Source organism: Carassius gibelio, chromosome B5 (genome assembly GCF_023724105.1).
Source record: "Carassius gibelio isolate Cgi1373 ecotype wild population from Czech Republic chromosome B5, carGib1.2-hapl.c, whole genome shotgun sequence".
NCBI lineage: Eukaryota > Metazoa > Chordata > Actinopteri > Cypriniformes > Cyprinidae > Carassius > Carassius gibelio.
The window spans coordinates 35,978,617-35,999,038 of record NC_068400.1 but is presented as its reverse complement, the minus strand read 5'-3'; the positions used below and the strand labels follow the sequence as shown (position 1 = coordinate 35,999,038).

Here is a 20,422-nt window from a genome sequence, read left to right as displayed (position 1 = left end):
AGCAATTTCCCTGTCGCTTTCTCTTCCACAGGGTCCTTTAACCATTCTTCAGTCACCCTGGATAAAATACAACTCCAACCATGTGGATAAACATCATGTGTTCTCCACTGCTTATAGAAGGCCACTCAAACCCTAAGACAGCTTTGATTTGCCCAGCAGGATGCAAGTGTTCCTCCCTGTGTTCAGAAGATGAGACAGACGCTTCACACAATCAGTGCAGTTTGATGTCTCCCAGCTCAGAGCTGTCCTTTGCACTCAGTAATAGAGTGATGTGAGGGAGTTAGGCAGAGATCACAGCCTTGCAGCTGTGCAAAAACAACCCTTTACCAACCATCAGATAAAACCTCCAAAGAAAATAGACCATGCCATGTATGGCAGACGCCGTTAGCAGCCATTGGCACAATGCACGTGCACACGTTCACACATCAACACACACACAGTGTGTTTACTCTGAGATAGCATTGTTTATTCAATTTGCACACTAAAAAGCTTGATTGCTTTGATCTGTGGATAGACACCAAAGGAAAATGATGTGGAGCCAATACATTCCTTTTTTCAATATCACACTAACCTTAAAGGGGTCATATGATGTGATTTAAATTTTTCCTTTCACTCTGGAGTGTTACAAGACCTTGAGTAGCAAAGACTAAACTCTCAAATCCAAAGAGATATTCTTTATAAAAGTTAAGAGTCAACCACTCCTACCTAAATACCTTGTTTAAACACACCCCCACATGTCTACGTCACGATGAGGTAATAATTGCATAAGACCGGACAAATGTTCACGCAAAAAAAGAAGGCGTAACTTTGGTTCTTGCTGTTGCAGCTGGCGCCATGTTGTGGAGGAGACACTGTGCTTTGTTGCAAAAGCAACATTTCTTTGTTTGGTCTTCCATCAGAGGACACAACTACAAATCAGTGGTTAAGTTGTATTTCAACACTATTTCAGAACAGTTCAACCCAACTATTCAGATGTTTGCTGCACATTTTATGGAGGATGAGGACCGTTTCCTGAACCAGTGGCCTACAATGCATCTGTGGAACACAGCTGTTTCTATAAAGCAAGGCAGTTCCAACTTTGCAAGAACATCTGGCACTTCTGACTTCCAGCCTGTAAGTAATGTTAAGTATTTTATATTTAAATAATTTGCCAATGATGATTCAAACACAAGTCTTGAGCAATGTAGAGTAGGCTTGTTGTTTCTCCGATCACAAATACGGACATGGTTTTATGTTTACTTAGCGCGATACGCAATGCAACACATAAAAAGTCTTTATAATAAGTCATTTTGTCTCCACTGGATGCAACAAATGCCTGGTTTGTAATGGGTTTTATTGGTTTTGTCTCGTCTAGTAATGTCCGGATCGCACTAGCGCATGTCCTGATTTTGCTGAGTTAGATGTGTTCCTAGGTCAACATATTTTGTTGACCCTGGAACAACATTTTACTCCAAAAATATATTCTTGACCATATCCCTACACCTAAACCTAACCTTAACCATGAGTAATCCCTAAAATCAGAGGAAATGATAGATGAATGACACTGATGTATAAGCACCACACAATGATTTTAAGCATAAACTTCACAAAATCTATAAACTGCTTCTTCAAATCTGATTGGTTAATCACAATGTTGTTCTAGGGACAACAAAGATGTTGTCCCAGGAACATGTCTCACTTGGTAAAGTCAGGTTCTGCTACACGAGCAGAGCAGCTGGAATGAGTCTCGTCCTGCTGGGAGACGGCACCACAGTATTAAGGAGTGTAACATTTCCGTCACATGCTTGAGGAATTGAGCCAATCACAATGCACTGTATAGCTGGCCAATCAGAGCACACCTCGCTTTTCAGAACAATTGATGCATTTCAGAAAGGCGGGGCATAAAGGAGAAAAAGCACTGTACATTATATGGAAAATAATGTTTTTTTTTTTTTTTATCTTAAACCACATAAACACATTGCATTACACTAAATACACAAAATAATGTTCTTTTTAGCGATGTCATATGACTCCTTTAATATCAGCTTTTTGTATTCTTATTTCTCAGCTCGTTATTTGGAAGGAAAACCATAAAATGGCATATTAAATAGAACATTAACCCTGGATGCTTAAATTAAATGTGAACAATTCAAACGGGTTTGTATATCTCTTTTTTGTACCCTACCTTTACTGAACTTCCTGCTCCGACATCAACAGGCAGAACACTGTTAGGAGAGACAGAGATTTTGTTTAGTAAAATGGAATGGATAAAATGAATAGTGCATAAACTAACAACTTTTATTATGACAAGATCCTCTGCAATACTTGTTTCTGATCAGTCAATCTCCAAGAGTCATTAAGTAGTCAGATATTTAACCATTGTCTATAGCGCCATACTTTCACATCTCTCATATCATTCCTTGGTTTCTCTTTTCATTCCAACAAAATAATTGCTAATTGGTTATATATTGTGAATCAAAAAGGATAGTCAACAAGCCCTGTAACTCTGAATGGGTTTATTTTGCAATTGGCATATACATATACTGCCTATACATACGTGCCTTACTTAATATTTGATTTCCATATCTACAGTGTGCTCTTGTTGGAAGACTGACTTACTTATATAGTGGATACAAAAGAAAGTAATCAAAATGCATCTTAGAAGTCAAGACTAATGAAGCATGGAACTAAAAGGCACCTTGCCGGATATCCAGGGGAGCACTTTAGAAATGAGCACACCCTCCAGAGATCCCAATCTGCCCATTTCCATTTGGGCCATTGAGAAAGCAGGGAGAGACGAGATCCCTGCTGTGAGTCATAGTGCTACTGTCATCCATCTAGCATGTCATACATATATTTCAACCATCACTGCTTATAAGGCACATCATCTAACAATAGCATCTGCATCTAGCTTTAAAATCGCCACACTGTTATTTTTAGACACTCTCTTTCAAACCCACTATCTGTATGACTAGATTCACTGACCTGAAAATAATTTAGTAAAAGAGTGAGACCACAGTTGAATTTCAGAGAAAAGCTGAAATATTGAATAAAGTGGAGCTATTACAGTAATGAAAAGAAATGAATTAATTTTTCCAAATAAATGTCGAAATGTGACCCTGGACCACAAAACCATTCATAAAAGTCAATTTTTTTGAAATTGAGATTTATACATCATTTGAAAGCCAAATAAATAAGTTTTCAATTGATGTATGGTTTGTTAGGATAGGACAGTATTGGGCTGAGATACAACTATTTGAATATCTGGAATCTGGAAAAAAAAAAAAAAAATATTAAGAAAAATCGCCAAACGAAGTTGTCCAAATGAAGCTCTTAGCAATGTATATTACTAATAAAAAATGAAGTTTAAATATATTTACAGTAGGAAATTTACAAAATATCTTCATGGAACATGATATTTACTTAATAGCCTAATGATTCTTGCCATAAAAGAAAAATCTATAATTATGAACCATACAATGTATTTTGGGCTATTGCTACAAATATACCCCAGCGACTTAAGACTGGTTTTGTGGTCCAGGGTCACAAATTACATAAGGTTTTAGATCTGATTATTTTATTTTATAATCACCTATCAAAATGAGTGATTCTTAAGGCAGATTTCAGCAATGGTCTCATTGATTGTTATTTTACCATCTGACATGCAGTCACAAATTAAGATCTTTTTCCACCAAGCATACTGTATATTACAGCACTTCATTAAAAATTTTTCTGAACAGTCTGTTTATTGAAATGTAACAAAATATAACAGTAATACAACAATAGTGCAGTTACATATATGAAAGCAAGAAAAAAAAAACATAATTACATTTCTAACAAAAAGAAGGTGAAAGAAAGCTAATCGAGGTTTTGGCATATATAAGCAAAAAAACTAACAAAAAAAAACAAATCCCATTCTTTTGGATATCTAAATTGTTCTTCCTAGAACACCACAAGATTAAATGGGTAAATTTCTGAGAAAATCAAGTAACCTCACATATCCCTTTTAAAGTTGCAGAAGAGCTTTTAACAATATAACTCATTTTTACATTTTTATTACAATTCTTACAAAAGCAGATTACAGTATCTGTTCAGTGCCATCAACATTAATGTTATAGCTCTGTACTCTCATTGTATGTCAACAATTGTCTCATGTACAATATGTTTGTCTTCCTGCCATTTATTTCTTGTATGAAAATTTTGGGAGAACCGTCTGAAAAAGTTCATATTGTACATCAAGTGTGGCTCTGTCAAAACATGGCACTTTTTCAGCCCAAACAGCCCGACAGCAAATCTACTTGCTGTTAAAATTTCATTTTGGTGGCGTATGAATGACAAGCATTAAATGAATCACAACTAAGAACCTGAGCTCAAAAAAGAAAAGCATTACCTCTGAGTGTTGCTATTGGCCGAGCTCTCAGCGATCTGTGCACTGGGAATCCATTTGGTCTCATCCACCACAGTCCGTGCATGAGGCAGCCGCCCCACGTCCTTTATAGTCATCAGCATGTGGCGGGAATTCTTCAAGATCTGCACAGCCTCGTCATGAGAAATGCTCCGGAAGCTACGTCCATTGACCTCCAGAATCTGATCCCCTACCTACAAAGATGGAGACAGAGAGACACTCCAAATGAGACAAAATGAAATGCAACAATGCCTGGCACACTGGCACAGGGCCCATGCACCACAAGAACCTGTTTGAAAGAGCTGCAAGCTAATTTACACGTGCAGATATCAATTACGGCTGATAACTGATGAATAAGCTGTCCCTTCAGTGTGATTTGTACATAAAATCATTTAATCTGTATTGCCAGAGCTTTTGCAAAGTGTGGCAGATAGACAGCTATGAATATCATCTGTCCTGTTTCCAAATTTCCTCAGTAACAGACTGACAGGAAGTGAGGGAGTAGACAATGAAGAGAAAGAAGACCATTCACTGGAAATTATTCAGTTACAAGCTACAAATAAAGAGCTCAATCTGTTCTCATTAAACCTACTCAGCCATAGCTGAATATTAGTGTGTTCTGCAAATCAATATAATGAACATAACTCATGAAAAACTCTCTGAGCAGTTCAGCTCAGTGGGACAACAATCAGTGACTTTAACACTGTTGTTTTACTGTGTCTAAATCATCTCGCATCTTAATATCTCATGTCATGAATCCATTAAGGGGACAGTTTACATTATCATTATTTTCTTACCCTCAAGTCCTTGCAAACATCAAAAGTCTATTATGCATATATTACTGCATATTTCATGTATTTCAAGGTTGCGATATCTTAAAACTCATCCTGACTTTTTTCATCTAGTCTATAAAATAAATACCCTGCCAGCTTTTGTCTAAGCAAGACAAATTCTAAATGATGGATGGATGTACTATGAAATGATCCAAACAAAAAGGCCCAGGATTTTTTACAGTGAGGAGGAAACTGCAGACTGTAGATCAGTGTTCAAATTGAAGAGGAGGTTTTACCGCTTTTAGACCATCCTTAAAAAAAAAAAAACTTGGATATTCCTGTTCCTTTCACTGAAAAAAAAAGTAACTATTGATATAACATGATTTTTGTTTTTCCCAACAGTTCTTCCATCACTGCTGCAAACCAAACCTTTTCCATTCCTCCTTTTGTTCTCCTCAGCAAAGGAGAAATAATAAAGAGAGATTAGTTATCGACGTGTGTCTGTTTCTTCCTCTCTGTGCAAACGTTCTTCATGCAGTGGAGTCAGCAGCCAGAACGCACTATAACTCACCGTTGTAGAGAGAGAGGAACAGTGAAAGAAAGACAGAGGGAGAGAGGGAGTGCGAGAGAGCGTGATTTAAAGCTGCAGGAACTCAAGGATCCTTCATTTACTCGCAGAAGGGAAACCACTGGCATTCTTCTACCAACCTTTCTTCACCTTTATGACACTCTTCAATGCTCTGCTGCGCTCTGCATCTTTCCTGACTACTCCTCCACCCTCTGCACCATTACACCATTTTCTCCACCACTCTTTCATCCCTCCATCCCACTCTCCTCTAATAGCCCTCTACATGAATATATCCTTTATTAATCCTTTGGGGACAATCAACACTAACATTAAACATGTAGCACACAAATGTATGAAAGCAAATGCAGTATTGCTAAACAGCTGAGAGGGCAAAACATTCAAATAAACACAGTGAGATATGCATTTCGTATGCATTACCAGAATGGAGTCAGATGTTTAAAAACACTAAAATATGACAAGAGTGCAATGGAGTGTTAACTATACACACCCTGTGTGCATTAAAATGTATTTAGACATTTAAGCCAAATTAAATGTAAAAAATAACAATAATAATGTTTAATAATAATAACAATAATTATTAATAATAAATCTTATGCCATCAAGTTCTGCTTTTAAATAGAATTTTTAGAGACTACATATATAACCAAACATTAAACAGTCACACTTCTTATAAAATAAAGCATAAAAACTTTTTAAAACACAAAAAGAATAGAAAATAATTAAAATGTATATAATGATTATAAATCTGCTACATCATCTGACAATTGCATTAAATAAGTAGGATGCAATTACAAAAATGTCTCAGAAAATGCAACAATTCAGACATTTTTCCAGAGCCTGTCTATGCGTTATATAATATTATAAAGCAACCATGTGTCCATAAAAATCAAACAAGCTTAATCTTGCTTCATCCTCCTTTATGTACTCTAGCAAAAACCCTATACACAAATGGGATTTTTATGTGTGAGTTATTTAGAGAGTATGGACCTGTCCCAAATTAAGACTTGAAACACCTTAAGGAGCAATAACTATGTTGGACTATAGACATGACTAATATACGCTCATTTTGTAGCTCTATTTCCATGCTCAGTCGCCTCTGGCTATCTCTTTGTGTTCTCCAGGTGGGTCTAAATGAAACAAATATAAAAGACTCAGACAAAGTTATTAAACCGCAGGCAGGCTTCAGGCCCCCTCTTAAATATACAAACACACTGCTCGGGCCTCGCACATCCATCTGTCATCTAGAGTTTCACCAGACACCGGCAGTGGTGAGGCACAGATAAATGTGTCTGACGGATGTCCGCCACAGATCCAGGTGAGCCCATCTCATCTCAGAGGGGAACGGACATTAATTAGGCCCAGTGTTGAGCTACGCAGATGGGACAGATGCCAAGCCATCAGTCAGTTTTACCTCCAGCGCAGCTGAAAGTTTAATCTGCATGGCTCTGAGTTCAGCAGACAGGGAAAGGGTTTTTGGGAAATAGTGGGGGTGGATGCTTGAAGGGAAATGCTGTTCAGACGAAAGGAATTATGGAATAAGTTCAAAGGCCAGGAATTTTGCCAGAAGCTCTAACTAAAAAAAGAGCTAGTAGGAGGATCCAAAACTTTGTTGGACTAAGGAACACTGCTTTGTACTCAACTTGTACACACACACACACACACACACACACATGATAGGCAATGGCACATATAAAAGCAAGGATGCATTAAAAAAATAAAAAAAAATATTCTATTTCAAACAAATGCTGTTCTGTAATTTCTAATCATCAAATAATCCTGAAAAAAAAAGTATCATGGTTCCACTAAAACATTTAGCAACAACTGTAAACATCTCTTTAAAAGAGGGTAAAAAAGATGTGCTGTCAATATAAGTAATTATTTTCCTTCAGGACAGTGACAAAATAAAAGAAAACAATGGCATTTGCTTCAGTACAGAGAAAATATAAAATTGTATTATTTACATTTTAAAAACAACATGTTGCCTTTGTAATATAATGCTAAATATATATTTTTTTCAAACAGTAAAATATATATGGATCGTCACTGTACTGCAAGTCACATGAATTCCACTTAGGTTAACATACTTGTCCAATAAATCTTTTTATCAAGACACAAGAAAACATTTGCCTCTGGTTCTCACAGCTTTTGAAATTTTAATTAAGCATATCATTCATGGTAAGTGTGTCTAGCATCCTTTCATTGCTTATTTAGTTCTGCTTCAAGTGTCTATAAGAAAGAGAGTTTTAGACAGAGTTCTTGAGTTGAACCTCTGGTCCAATGATGAGGGCTTCATTGAAGAAGCACTAAAACCAAAACAATTATAGAGAGAGCAAAATGAAAAGCCTCTCCAAAAAAGCAAGCAGTCAATCTTTCATCTCCTCATTGCAACCACCGCTCTCCATTAGAGCAGTACTGCAACAGTTGTTTGTCCAACAGAACAATGTTGAGCTAAGTAGATTTATGTGTTCTTATAATATGGTAAGGTTCAAATCTATCATAAGGAAAGTAATTTTGGGGGCTGATAATTACAATATGCAATTAAATGGACAAAAAGTGGGACCTTTTCTCAGTAATTTCTGGGAAAGCTGCAACATTGAGGTAGAAATTTTAGTAAGATTCACAGCATGTGGTATAGTGTAAGTGCAGGTGTATATGCAAGGCTTTTTGTATGTGCAGGTTATGCAAGAACTCTTTTTGTGTAAGCGGACAATATCAGCATAAAAGTGGATTTGACCTTAAGTCGTATAATAACCAATGTTCCCCTACCTCACTGTCTGCTGCCTGCAAGGTAGACCTTCTTTTAAGTAGATACATCTATTAAAGTTGTGGCACAGCATGTACTACATGTCACATGTATATACTGAATGCAATGCAAGTAGCTTCAGATAAAAGTGTTGCATAAATGTTATGTTTCCAGTGTCGAATGAGGTGCCTCCCCTCTACTTGTCACAATAAAAAAACAGCAACGCACAGTATACATTGGTATCCAGTACACATAGCATATACCAATATATCTCATTTATAGCCGTTTATACTGTGTACAAATAATAAAATAGACAGTAAAATATAATGCTATTATTCAATATTATAAAGATAAACAATATGCTTACAAAATAAAATAAGCTGGAATTTAAACTGCACTGATCATGAAAGCAGAATAAAACCATAATGACAATAGTAAGATATATACTACTACTACTGATAATAATAACAATAACACGCTATCTGGGGGTCCACAGACCTGATTTTAAAAACTCTGCTCTAGCAATAAAGCAACAGTGACAAAAAAAAATTTCACAATCAGCTAATGGTACAACAAGAATACAGTCCAAACCACTTGCAACTATCCTGAGCTGTAAAGTTGGAGACAGCGGATAAGTAAAACATCACCACCAATCAATTTTTAGCTATTAAGAGCACTCCAAAAGAAATTGGGCACTGGTAAAACATTTACCAGCCCTATAATACAATGAATTATCAATTTATATAATTGCTATTAATGGAGAAAAGATGCTCTCTGCAGCCAAATGGTGTGGCCGCAGCATCAACTGTACTACCAAAGCTGCAGCTAACACCAAACAGCAATTCTACCCAACCAAACCTTGACTCTGTTGGTCTTTAGATGCGTTTCCTAGGCTAACCATCTGTCCTCCCTTTCCAAAATGTTCACAATTTCTGTGTTCAGATGAGGGATTTTTGTCATTTCAGTGCAGATGCACCAGATTTTCTAACACTGCCATCCTGATCCAGCATACATTCTACAAAACCGTCTCAATATTGTGTTGTCACACTATCCTGCCAAATTATGATAAGAGATGTCTGACTTTTTATCACCAGCCCAAGTAAACACCAGCCCTGACATGAGACGATTACAAATCAACCCTTTTGTTAATATTTTCCCCATGCAGCAAAGCAGCAAGAATACAAATGAATGGTTGTGGACATGCAGAAGCACGGAGCTGAATTACCAAAAAGGTAACGTAAAATATTTATCTGTCTCTGGTGGGCCAGAGGTAGTTGCTGAAGCCCAATCAATGAATAACTCAAGCACATAAGGTTACAAAGAGAGACAGAGACTGAGGAAGAAGACTGGTAATATCATGAAAAATAAACACAATAAAAAAACAAAAAGTGTATTATTATGAACAAAACAATTCATTTCTACAGATTAAAGCAGACTGATGCTATGATGAAGACTCAGGCTTGTGATATTTTCCAAAAAGCCTACCCGGCCCATTCTCCGGATGAATGGAGAAAGAGGAAACATCTTTCATCTTTCTGTCCATGGACTGATGCCAAAATGTTAAGAGCTCGCTCAATCTTTTATGAGGCCAGCTTTGGATTTAGTGTCGCTTTGTTTCTACCTCTTCCTGTTTGGCAGAGGCCACCTCTACCAATATACTCACACCATAAATTTAACTAGACACACTAAATGCAGTCATGTTGAACACTTTTGGCCACTTGCGGCTTTAAAAAAAAATAAAATAAAAAATCAGATGTCAACATGTCTGAAACAATTTGTGTTTGTTTTAAGCGAACAGATGAAGAATACTTCCAGTCAAAACACAATGACTTGCATTTTCAAACATGATTAACTTTCCTGTCAGATGTCAGGTGGCATGTCAATTTTGCACCCAGTAAATGAGCTGTTTTCAATGAAATCATTATTGATGAATCACTGACTGACTGAATCTCTGATTGACTGATGACTTCTAGAAACCTTATTAGCAACTCACTGCACACTGCTCCCATCCAAAAAAGATTTAGACTGAAATAAGAACTTGTCTCAAGCAATCGACTCACATCCGAGTCGAGGCATAAAAAATTGTAGTAAAGTCAAAGTAGGCTCTCAGATAGTCTAATATATGCCTGATTAGTTTCTTCAATTGTGACTCAAGATATTTTACCTTTAGTCCGCTGTACTCTGCAGCAGACCCTCGGTCCACTCCGGTGATATAAATGCCCAGAGCATACTCAGCACCTCCACGGATCATCAAACCAAGAGATCGCCCATCATCCAGTGAGATATTCACCTAGGGAGAGAGCACACACATTTGTATTTTATCCTGCTCATCTCACTTGTTTATGTATTCACTAACAAGTCTTCACACCAGCACAACTCCTAAAGCAATCTAACAGTACACGTCCAATACATTCTCTAGCTGAGCAATAGGCTCCCTGGGGAAACTTTGGGATTGACAGCCAAGAAAGGGTCAAAAAGTTCAACTTTATACAAATGAGAGGAAAAACAGCTGTGACGTCTGCCACAAGTGTTTCAAAACCTGCCGATAATGCAGGAGTTTGTGTCGAATTCAATGCATAAATCACATCTACATATTTCTAGATTCATCTTAGATTCCAAACTCAGCTTTGCACTCTTTCAATTCAATTCAGTTTCATTCGATATTCAATTTAGACTATATGTCTAATTTAAATATTTTTTCTTCACTTTTTTTTCCTTCTGTAATCTATTTTAATTGGATACATTTATTAGTTTCATTAACGTTAGACACCATAAATATGTCATTTATGGGGCACTGTGTTTAACAGCACTTTGTGTGTGAATGTGTGTGTGCACTTTGGATGGGTAAAATTCAGAGCACTAATTTAACAGAATTAAATAATATTTTTACACATTATGCATAATTTGACAAATTGTATGTTATGGTACTTGTGACCTTCATAAAATGTAAAAAAGAATTTAAACCTGTCACATAAGTGGACTGAACAGACTCCTCTTACAATGACTGCATATTGCAATAATTTCGAGTACATACTAAATATAGATAGACTGCCGCACATTTTACAGGCACAGCTTCAAAGTAGCAGATATCCAGAACTGTAATTGAACACGTATGACACAGTAGACTATCAGTTAGCAGGTGGGATATTTACCCCCTAGTTGAGTTGCACACTTCATTTTGCTCATCAGTTATGGACGCCCCATAACTAAAGGAAAATGCTGAGGCAATGAATTGGAGGTGACTATAAATTGACTCACCCACCCATCAGGATTCTAGTGACATTCGACCTGAATGAAATACCAATAAGATTCAAGTCTGGAATTCAGCACAAACAACCACTGCGGCATCTAAACCCTGATGAACATTTACCAACAAATCAATTAAAGCGGTGTTTATAACCTCTCTACGGGCTTGAATGTGGGTTTGAGGTAATTATGTTTCATCAGTTCTCATTTGTCTTACATCGTTTCATACTAAAACAATGTACAGATTCCCAGAATCCAGATATGATTCTCTTGAGTATTATTCAGACTATCAATGATGGTACATTCTGTGTCTGTTTGTAGCCTAATGAAGCAGCCACTTTCTGACCTCTGACAGAGGCATGTACATCTCACAATTGTAAACACAAATGTACATGTGTAGACAATTCAGTACACAAACATCCTTATTCATTCCTCATGCATTACACATAGTGTGATAAATGTGTAATATGGATTAGGCTAGTTCATCTTAACTCAGATGATAGTTCAAATGGTTCATATCAATCACATTGACATAGAGAGCATTTCAGGTAAGCCGGCCCCAAAGCGTGCCTGAAACACTCTTTCAGCAGCCCCACATCTGAACCAAAACAGCACAGAGCCCTGCTAAAGAATCTCTGCAGCTAACATGCTCCACTGCCTCCATCCAAAACAAATAGATCACTGTCAGTGCTTGTAATTAGGGCTACCTTGTATCATCCATAATCAAACCTGAGAAACAAACAGTTTTTGTTGTTGAATTAACCATTGTCTGGAGTTTAGACAGTTATTATGAGTTAAAATCTCTGTCTGCATTTATGATATTATAGGTTTTGCATGTGGTTTTATAGGCAGATGAAGGAATAGGTCACCAAAAAAAGAAAATTTTGTAATCATTCACTCACCCTCATGTCACTCCAAACCTGTATAGGTTTCTTTCTTATGTTTAAGACAAAATAAGATATTTTGAAGAATTTTGAAGAACCAAACAGTTGGTGTCCCCATTGACTTCCATAGTAGGGAAATAAATACCACAGAAGTCAGTGGGGACCATCAACTGTTTGATTACCAGCATTCTTTAAAATATCTTCTCTTATGTTCAACATAAGAAAGAAACTCATACAGGTTTGAAACAATGTGAGAGTGAGTAAGTGATGAAAAAATAGGTAAACTATCCCTTTAAAGGTACAGGTTGTAGGATCTGCCATTCGAGGGCGCACTACCAAAACAATAACAATTGTGTGGTTTGATGAAGTTGTGAAGGAGTGTGGGATGATGGGATTTGTTGTCTTCTACCCAACCACTGACGGCCATCAATCAGACGTAAATATAAATCAAGGATTTAACAGAGGAAGTAAAGTTTTTATAAATGTTGTGCTTGATGTCATAATTTTCAAACGCGAGTTCAATGATTTGCACGAGTAGATTACATACAAAGTCAAATCAAAAGACGCGATCAGACTATGGATCAGTGTATGTCCCATAATACTAATCTTGTCGGTCGTTATAATACCATACGTTTTCTGAAAAGATACGAATCAAAACAACTCACCTGTTGAGTAAAACACAAATTTACAGGAGCTGTCCTTGTTGACAGAACCAGCATCAGATGGTGAACAGTAATTATGTTCCATAAATAAGTGACACAATCCACCATAAAACGTGCAAGAAGAAGTAAATAAGGAACAGCTTGAAGCAAGCTAGTGGTTTGCTGGATGCTAGACACTACTTCCGCATTTGTCCACGACACTGTTGTCATGTGGTTTCTACGTCAGTAAAGGCGGTAACAAAGGGTAACTCATGTCATTGACAGGCGACTGCACTGCCCCGTGTCACTGTTTAGAATGGAAATTTTCTCATAATTTACAAGTTGTTGAAAACATTAGAGATATTGTTAGTAATCAGTTGGACAAAATATATAACGCTAGAAGAACGCTTGGTTGAGTGCATCAGACAAGATGACGATGATAAAATGCTGCTGTAGCATCAAGTTTTCGCAATGTCGAAGATTTTTTTTTTCCACTCTCGTCCTTTTAAATTTTCTTGCAGCAGATGTTTTCTACCTTGCTGGTCATTTTAACACAGTTCTTAAGCATGCACCTAATTAATTATGTATGTTAATATGTATGTTCAGGGCTCCAGACTGTGACCATTTTTTCTGCCTGTGTGAATACATTTTGTGTGCGATCGCACTGGCACTACCACCTTATTGTTCAACTCATAAGCTTTGCCATTTCTGTTGCATATGAAAAACATCAAACGGCAAACGAAACTGAAAGCATAACGAAACATCGCTACTCTTTTGAGAGTAGAGCATGGTTTATCCACATTTTTCTGGGAGGTGCTACTGTAAAAAAGATGAAGCCTACCAATGGTATTTTGTGTGCTAATTAGTGAAGAGCTAAGTGTTTTTTCGGGTCTTTTCTACTGTCGGGCCAGTGTGAGGCAGTGTTTTCAGTAGTACACCCCCAAAAAAAAATCAAGACTTTGTAAAAGAGCATAATAGGATCCCCTTTAATATAATTATTAAATATACATACAATATATCTCTCTAATTATATGATTATTTAGCTGTTTTTAATTAGCTGTGATTTTTCTCTACATAAGTGATATCACATGGCCAAAAAACTCTTCCATATGGAAAGGAAACTTTAGATATGCAATATAAACCTCTGATGATACATTTTTTTTGTGAGTCATTGACAGATGTTGTATTTAGTACATTTAGTGGCAACTGTTTAGGACTTTTCAGACCTTGTTGGCAGTGTTGTGACTGGTGACTGCTGTCCATTGGGTGTTTTTAGCTGAAGACGCAGAATATGGGATGAAGGTGTGAGAGGGCATAGCAGGGAAAGTTGATGAATGTATGTGTGTGTTAATGCACCTACAGAGAAAAAAAGCCCAGCAGAGCTGGTTTGCAGTTAGCAGACAGGAATCACTGAGGCATTACAATAATTTCTACACTCGTTAGAGCTGTCATTTTAAATATGAATAAACTGAGTGACAAAGCATGTAGAGAGAAAAGCCACAGATGTTTAGTACTTTACAACATCACCCTGAATTTAAAATTGCTTACATTCCACTCAATCTGTCAACATGAGCGGTTATTTAGACTCACCTTCTTCTCAGCACCCTCGTGCCGAATGTGTGTATGGCCAAGTTGCTGGATTTCCAAATGTCTTCCTCCTGAGCCATGCTGCTCCAGCAAGTCTGGTGGTGGGGACACACTGCGACCCTGAGGGTCCACCCATGTGTACACGTGATTGGTCACGTAACCACCTGGGATCCGTCCCATAGAACAGACCGACATGGAGAGCTTCTTAGAGCCTTTCAATACCTGTGAAGGGAAAACAGATGGATGAGGACAAGAAAGGAGGGAACAAGAAGAGGAGTGAAGAGGAAATCAATAAATAAAGGATTGTCTCTCTCTCAAAGTTATTTCTCTTTCTTCTTATACACATAGAAGTATACAATTTTGTCCCAATTAATGTAATTTATCTAATGTAACTATGATAAATATCATAAATATATGATGTAAATAATAAATGTATGTATGTAAACTGTATATATTTGGAGTAACAATACAATAACATAACAATTTGGGAAGTCGTGGCCTAATGGTTAGAGAGTCGGACTCCCAATCAAAGTGTTGTGAGTTCGAGTCTTGAGCCGGCAGGAATTGTGGGTGGGGGGAGCGCATGTACAGTTCTCTCTCCACCTGCAATACCACGACTTAGGTGCCCTTGAGCAAGGCATCGAACCCCCAACTGCTCCCCAGGCGCCGCAGCATAAATGGCTGCCCACTGCTCCGGGTGTGTGCTCACAGTGTGTGTGTGTGTTCACTGCTCTGTGTGTGTGCACTTCAGATGGGTTAAATGCAGAGCACGAATTCTGAGTATGGGTAACCATACTTGGCTGAATGTCACTTTCACTCACTTCACTCACTTCACTCAATAATTCATATTGAACCGTTTGGTACGAGGCTTTCGGTTCGGTACGCATTATGAAACCGAACGATTCATTGGACTAATCCTATTATATTATATGATTTGATTTGATATGATCGGTTTTGATTGGAAATGATTGTTTTCATGCGATAAATCTCGCCTCTTGTTTTCGTGTGAGCTCTCAGCCTGAATGAAGAAAATTATGGCATTATTGACTAAATATTAAGTAAGTAAACAACTCACCCAATTAGATATAAAACTGCTATGTGTCATGTCGAAATAAAAATCGAAATGGCGTGAAAACGTGATGTCTGTGTCAGTGAGCATTCAGCTTGATGTAATGAAAGATGTATTCATGTCTGTGACAGTGTCTACAGGGCTTTTATGGCAATGACTCGAAAATAAGTTGACCATTAAAAAGAAAAGCTGAACATCAGTTCACTTTAAAAAAAAAACTTGTAAATAGTAAATAAATATATATATATATGTGTGTGTGTGTGTGTGTGTGTGTGTGGCAGCTGTGATTCTCCTCCTCAAGACTGCACAGTGATTTGACCTACTGTAGAAGTGTTTCTGCGTCCATGGCCTGCAAGAGCCAAACAAGTCCAATAAAAGCTCTTACTGACTCTAGAGCAGGTCTCTTGTGAATTGCCTCAAGTCATGTAAATCAGTCCCACCACCTCCCTGTACTGCTCTCATCTCCACATAGAAAAGTCTACAGACATCCATCTCTGACATTTAATATGCTTTATAGAGACAGAGCTGGAGGTCTCAGTGGGGCTGAGAGTTGTTTTTTCAGTGTGACTGCAGATACAGACTGCACTGAGCAGGAGGTTCAGACAGACACCAGATTTTGAAGTCCCTTGGAAAGGTTGGATCAAACCACTTAGAAGTATTTCCAACGGTATTTGCAACTGTGTTTTGGCTTCCTCAAAGCAGACAGAGGAGGACATGAAGAAAAAGAATAAAGAGAACGATGGGTATAGAAAGACAGGGTTACTTGAGTCAGTGCTACAGAGAGAATATGAACAGTGATTCACCTTGGAGAAGCTTGACTTCAAATGATCATGAGTAAGAACAATTAGAGACATATATGAAACATTGATCTTCAGAAAGCATCTCAATCAAGATCAAAGCATTCACTGACATAAATGTATGAGCAAACAGAGACACGCAAGTGAATGAAATCCCTCTGGCTCGCTCACAAAGCACCCATGTTGGTCATTAACATGGATCTACATAGATTAACATGAACGTTTAATTGGAGCAGAACAACACATTCAGTGTTGCTTTTTCTGGTGCCGCTGTTGCTGCATGAATTATGAACAATGGCATGTGTGTCCTGGTTTAAAACTGCACTCACAAACACTTTTAAGCAAAGGTAGGCAGGAGGCTAAAAATACGAGCACCAAACCTGTGAAACCGCTTGGAGCGTTTCATCTGCAGCCTCTGAATGGAGCACTTGACCAAATGTGGTCAGCTACATAACAACACCTCAGTGTGCAAAAACAACAGCACGGACAGCTAGCAGAGCTGCTGAACAGATCTCTTACATAACCGACAGTATGTGGGGAGTTTACAGCCATTGAGTAAGAGAGATGGAATAGGAGAGCGACTCAGTGCTGTGTGGATGTACAGCAGATGAGTCACGTTATTCTATCTTAAGAAAGAGTAAGAGTAAGAGGGTTCAAAATGTACTTTCTAAAATGACAGGCTTTTCAGATGTCAAAGAGATTCATCATTTCATCAAACCTCAAACATCGAACTAGGAGAAGACTACTCGAATATAAATGAAATAGAATATAATAAAGGAGTGCTAAATATGGCAGCTGTAGTAGTCTGGCTTACAGCTAAATAAGAAAAGCAATGCTCAATATGGAGACTGTAGGAATGGAAGTACTGTCTGACAGCTGAGAAAAGTTTGGTAAAGTTTGTTTACTCTAGAATAGGAATAAGCATTATTAGCTGAAGTAAGGTGACAATACTGCTAAAGCAGCACATTATACAATATCATATTGTGTTTAAATTTTATTCCCAATTTATGGAAGCGGAACATGATCTTGACAAACAATTTTGGATATTTCAGTGTTTCCCCATTCAAGTAGATTAGAGTGTTTGCATAACTAGATATAGTTACGAAGATGGACATGCAGAGGACATTTGAAAAAACTTTTTTAATGAAAGTATGCCAGAAAATAAAAAGATTTCTGGAACAATGTTAAGCAGCACAACTGTTTTCAGTACTGATAATAATAAGAAAAACACTAAACTGGAATGATTTCTGAAGGACCATACAATCCCAAACAATATTGACATTTCAGAGAATTTCACAGAAAGGCTCAAGACAACAGGATGTTGTAAATCAAATCCTAGTTCCACAAGACAGAAGCAAGTTCATTAACGATCAGCTTGAACAGCTTTCAACATTAGAACAAAAGGACAATTATTGACAATTACAATTCAGAAAGGAAATTTGGGCAAGTAATCAAGATTGATGGTCAAAGAGATACACAGTATGACCATCACATGTAAATCCATGATAGTAATCACGATCACAAGCTCTTTGGATTGACTTCCCCCAACCTAGAAGAAAAGAATCAGACTGAGATTCCTTTAAGGGAACCTTTTAAACTTTGGTCAGTGTGCTGAAATATGGGTTGTTTAAGCTTTAAAATGAGAGTAGGAACTGTGAAGGGAAAGCAGCGTGTAATTGTCAGAATATAAATATCATATGCTTTTACAGGATAAAGAAATAAAGTGCACGTGACGCGTGTTCCTGCAGAGCCTTACTGTGATTTTATTGGTCTTTATTATCTTTATTGTTAAAACTTTTGATCTAGAGATTTAAACTATATTCACTATATAGCCTACAATTAAATTTATTAAAACAAATTTATGTAAGGTTTTTAACCAATGTAAGGGTTGTGCCACTGCTGCTCTTAACTAACAGTATTGGTAATTACTAAAATAATTTTTTCGCTTTCTGTATTGGTTAGACCTCCAATATACGTAAGCTTTTTAGTAAGAGTATAAGCTATTTTTAATGCCATAATATAATTATTGCTGATATCTGAGAAAGAAAGGCAGAACAAAATTGTCAAGTGCTTTATAGTGATTTTTTATTCAGATACCCATTTAGTCAAAAAGTACATAATGCCAGCAAGCACTTGAGCTGTTATCAAAGGCAAAGGAGGCCATTTTTGTTATTTTTTGTTATTTATTTACATTTACATTTATTCATTAAGCAGATGCTTTTGTCCAAAAGAATTATTGAAAATAAAAATTAAAAATTAAAAATTATTTATCGCTTTTATCTTATATAAATTACTATTTAGTAGTTTAAGTTTGTTATTTGTCCAAAAATTACAATAAGATTTTTATATAATAAGACTTTTTTTTTTTTTAAGATTCCTAAAATATTTGTATTTAATATTTGTCTTATGACAAAATAAATTGTCTAATAAATTGTTATGCACTGTATGTTTTCATAGCATTCAGTTGGCACATTTGTTTTTAGGACATTGAGCAGAATGTGGAATAATGTGTTTTTGTCAGTAAAACTTTAATAAAATAAAAAAATAGGGGTTTAATCTGATTGATCTGATTAATCAAAAAATAATAATTGGCCAACTAATCGCACACACACACACAAAGTCACCATTCAAGTAGGTATAGGAGCTGCTTGAAAATACCTGGAGGCATTACCAAAATGGCCACATCCATGATTTGTCTTAAAGGGATGCACTCACAGCCTACCAGAGTCAAAGCACCTGTTTAAACTAATTTTTCAAGCTGCAGCAAGAAAGTAACACTCAAAAAACAAAAAAGAGGGAGACATAAGCATAAAGGAGAGAGAGTGAGTTTGAAAATGAGGGCGTCTGACAGAGCTTTAGTGAATAAACCATAAGCCAGTGTCTCTTCATCACAGAAGCAAAGGACACACCTGACATTTCTGTGCTGAGCCTCAGCAGACATAGCCCTCTTCCGATAAGAATGTGTAACAATCCTATTCCCTGCTCCTATCCGACCAGACGCCAACTGAGACCATGTGCTGACCTGGATATAATGAGTAGTGACAGAGTCGGTGATGACCTCACAGCCTTTAACACGGATGGGTCTGCTTTCTCATTCTAACCAATGCAAATCTGATGCCACAGTTGCAAACACTGAAAGCTGACAGTAAAATGATTTTTAAAATTAAAATAGTGGAAAGGTTACAATCAAAAGGGACAAGGTTTGACTAGTTAGCATTGCATGTTTTCCCCTGCTGGCCAATTCTGTAACTGCACCTTTATTGACCTAAATGTATCTTTTTTAAATTGACGTCCATTTACAATTTACTGTTTATTTTGATCAAACAAAATTCACAGTCATAATAAGTATATAATATATACATCAATACACACAAATTTCAGTCTACCAAATTGTATTCATAACTTTGGAACAACATGGGGGGTAAGTGATTAATGACAAAATTTTCAATTTGGGGTGTATTATCCCTTTAAATGTTGCATAAAGCCCCTTCACTGTCATTTTCCTAAGTATAACATAAGGGTTGGAAAATGTCACTTTAAGTGTTAAACAAAATTCTTCTACAAGTCATGATCGGCCACTTTATATGTTGAACATAATATTTTATTCCTGTATTTCCCTACATATTACCTGGATATGACCTGAAAAACACACATAAACCATATATTGTTGCAATCGTGAGTTTATTGTGTTTACGCTTCTGCTTTTTGT

At 36.9% G+C, this 20,422-nt stretch overlaps 1 protein-coding gene across 1 annotated transcript in view; it reads right to left on the bottom strand.

Annotated features, from left to right (window-relative positions):
- The window catches only part of whrnb (whirlin b), a 52,377-nt gene that overhangs the window by 16,129 nt on the left and 15,826 nt on the right, over positions 1–20,422 (bottom strand). The window contains exons 2-5 of the mRNA XM_052557840.1: positions 14,851–15,069; positions 10,654–10,779; positions 4,370–4,578; positions 2,165–2,204 (exon numbers count right to left, since the gene is read on the bottom strand). Of these exons, the coding sequence (XP_052413800.1) occupies positions 2,165–2,204; positions 4,370–4,578; positions 10,654–10,779; positions 14,851–15,069 (594 nt within the window). The remainder of the gene's footprint in view (positions 1–2,164; positions 2,205–4,369; positions 4,579–10,653; positions 10,780–14,850; positions 15,070–20,422) is intronic.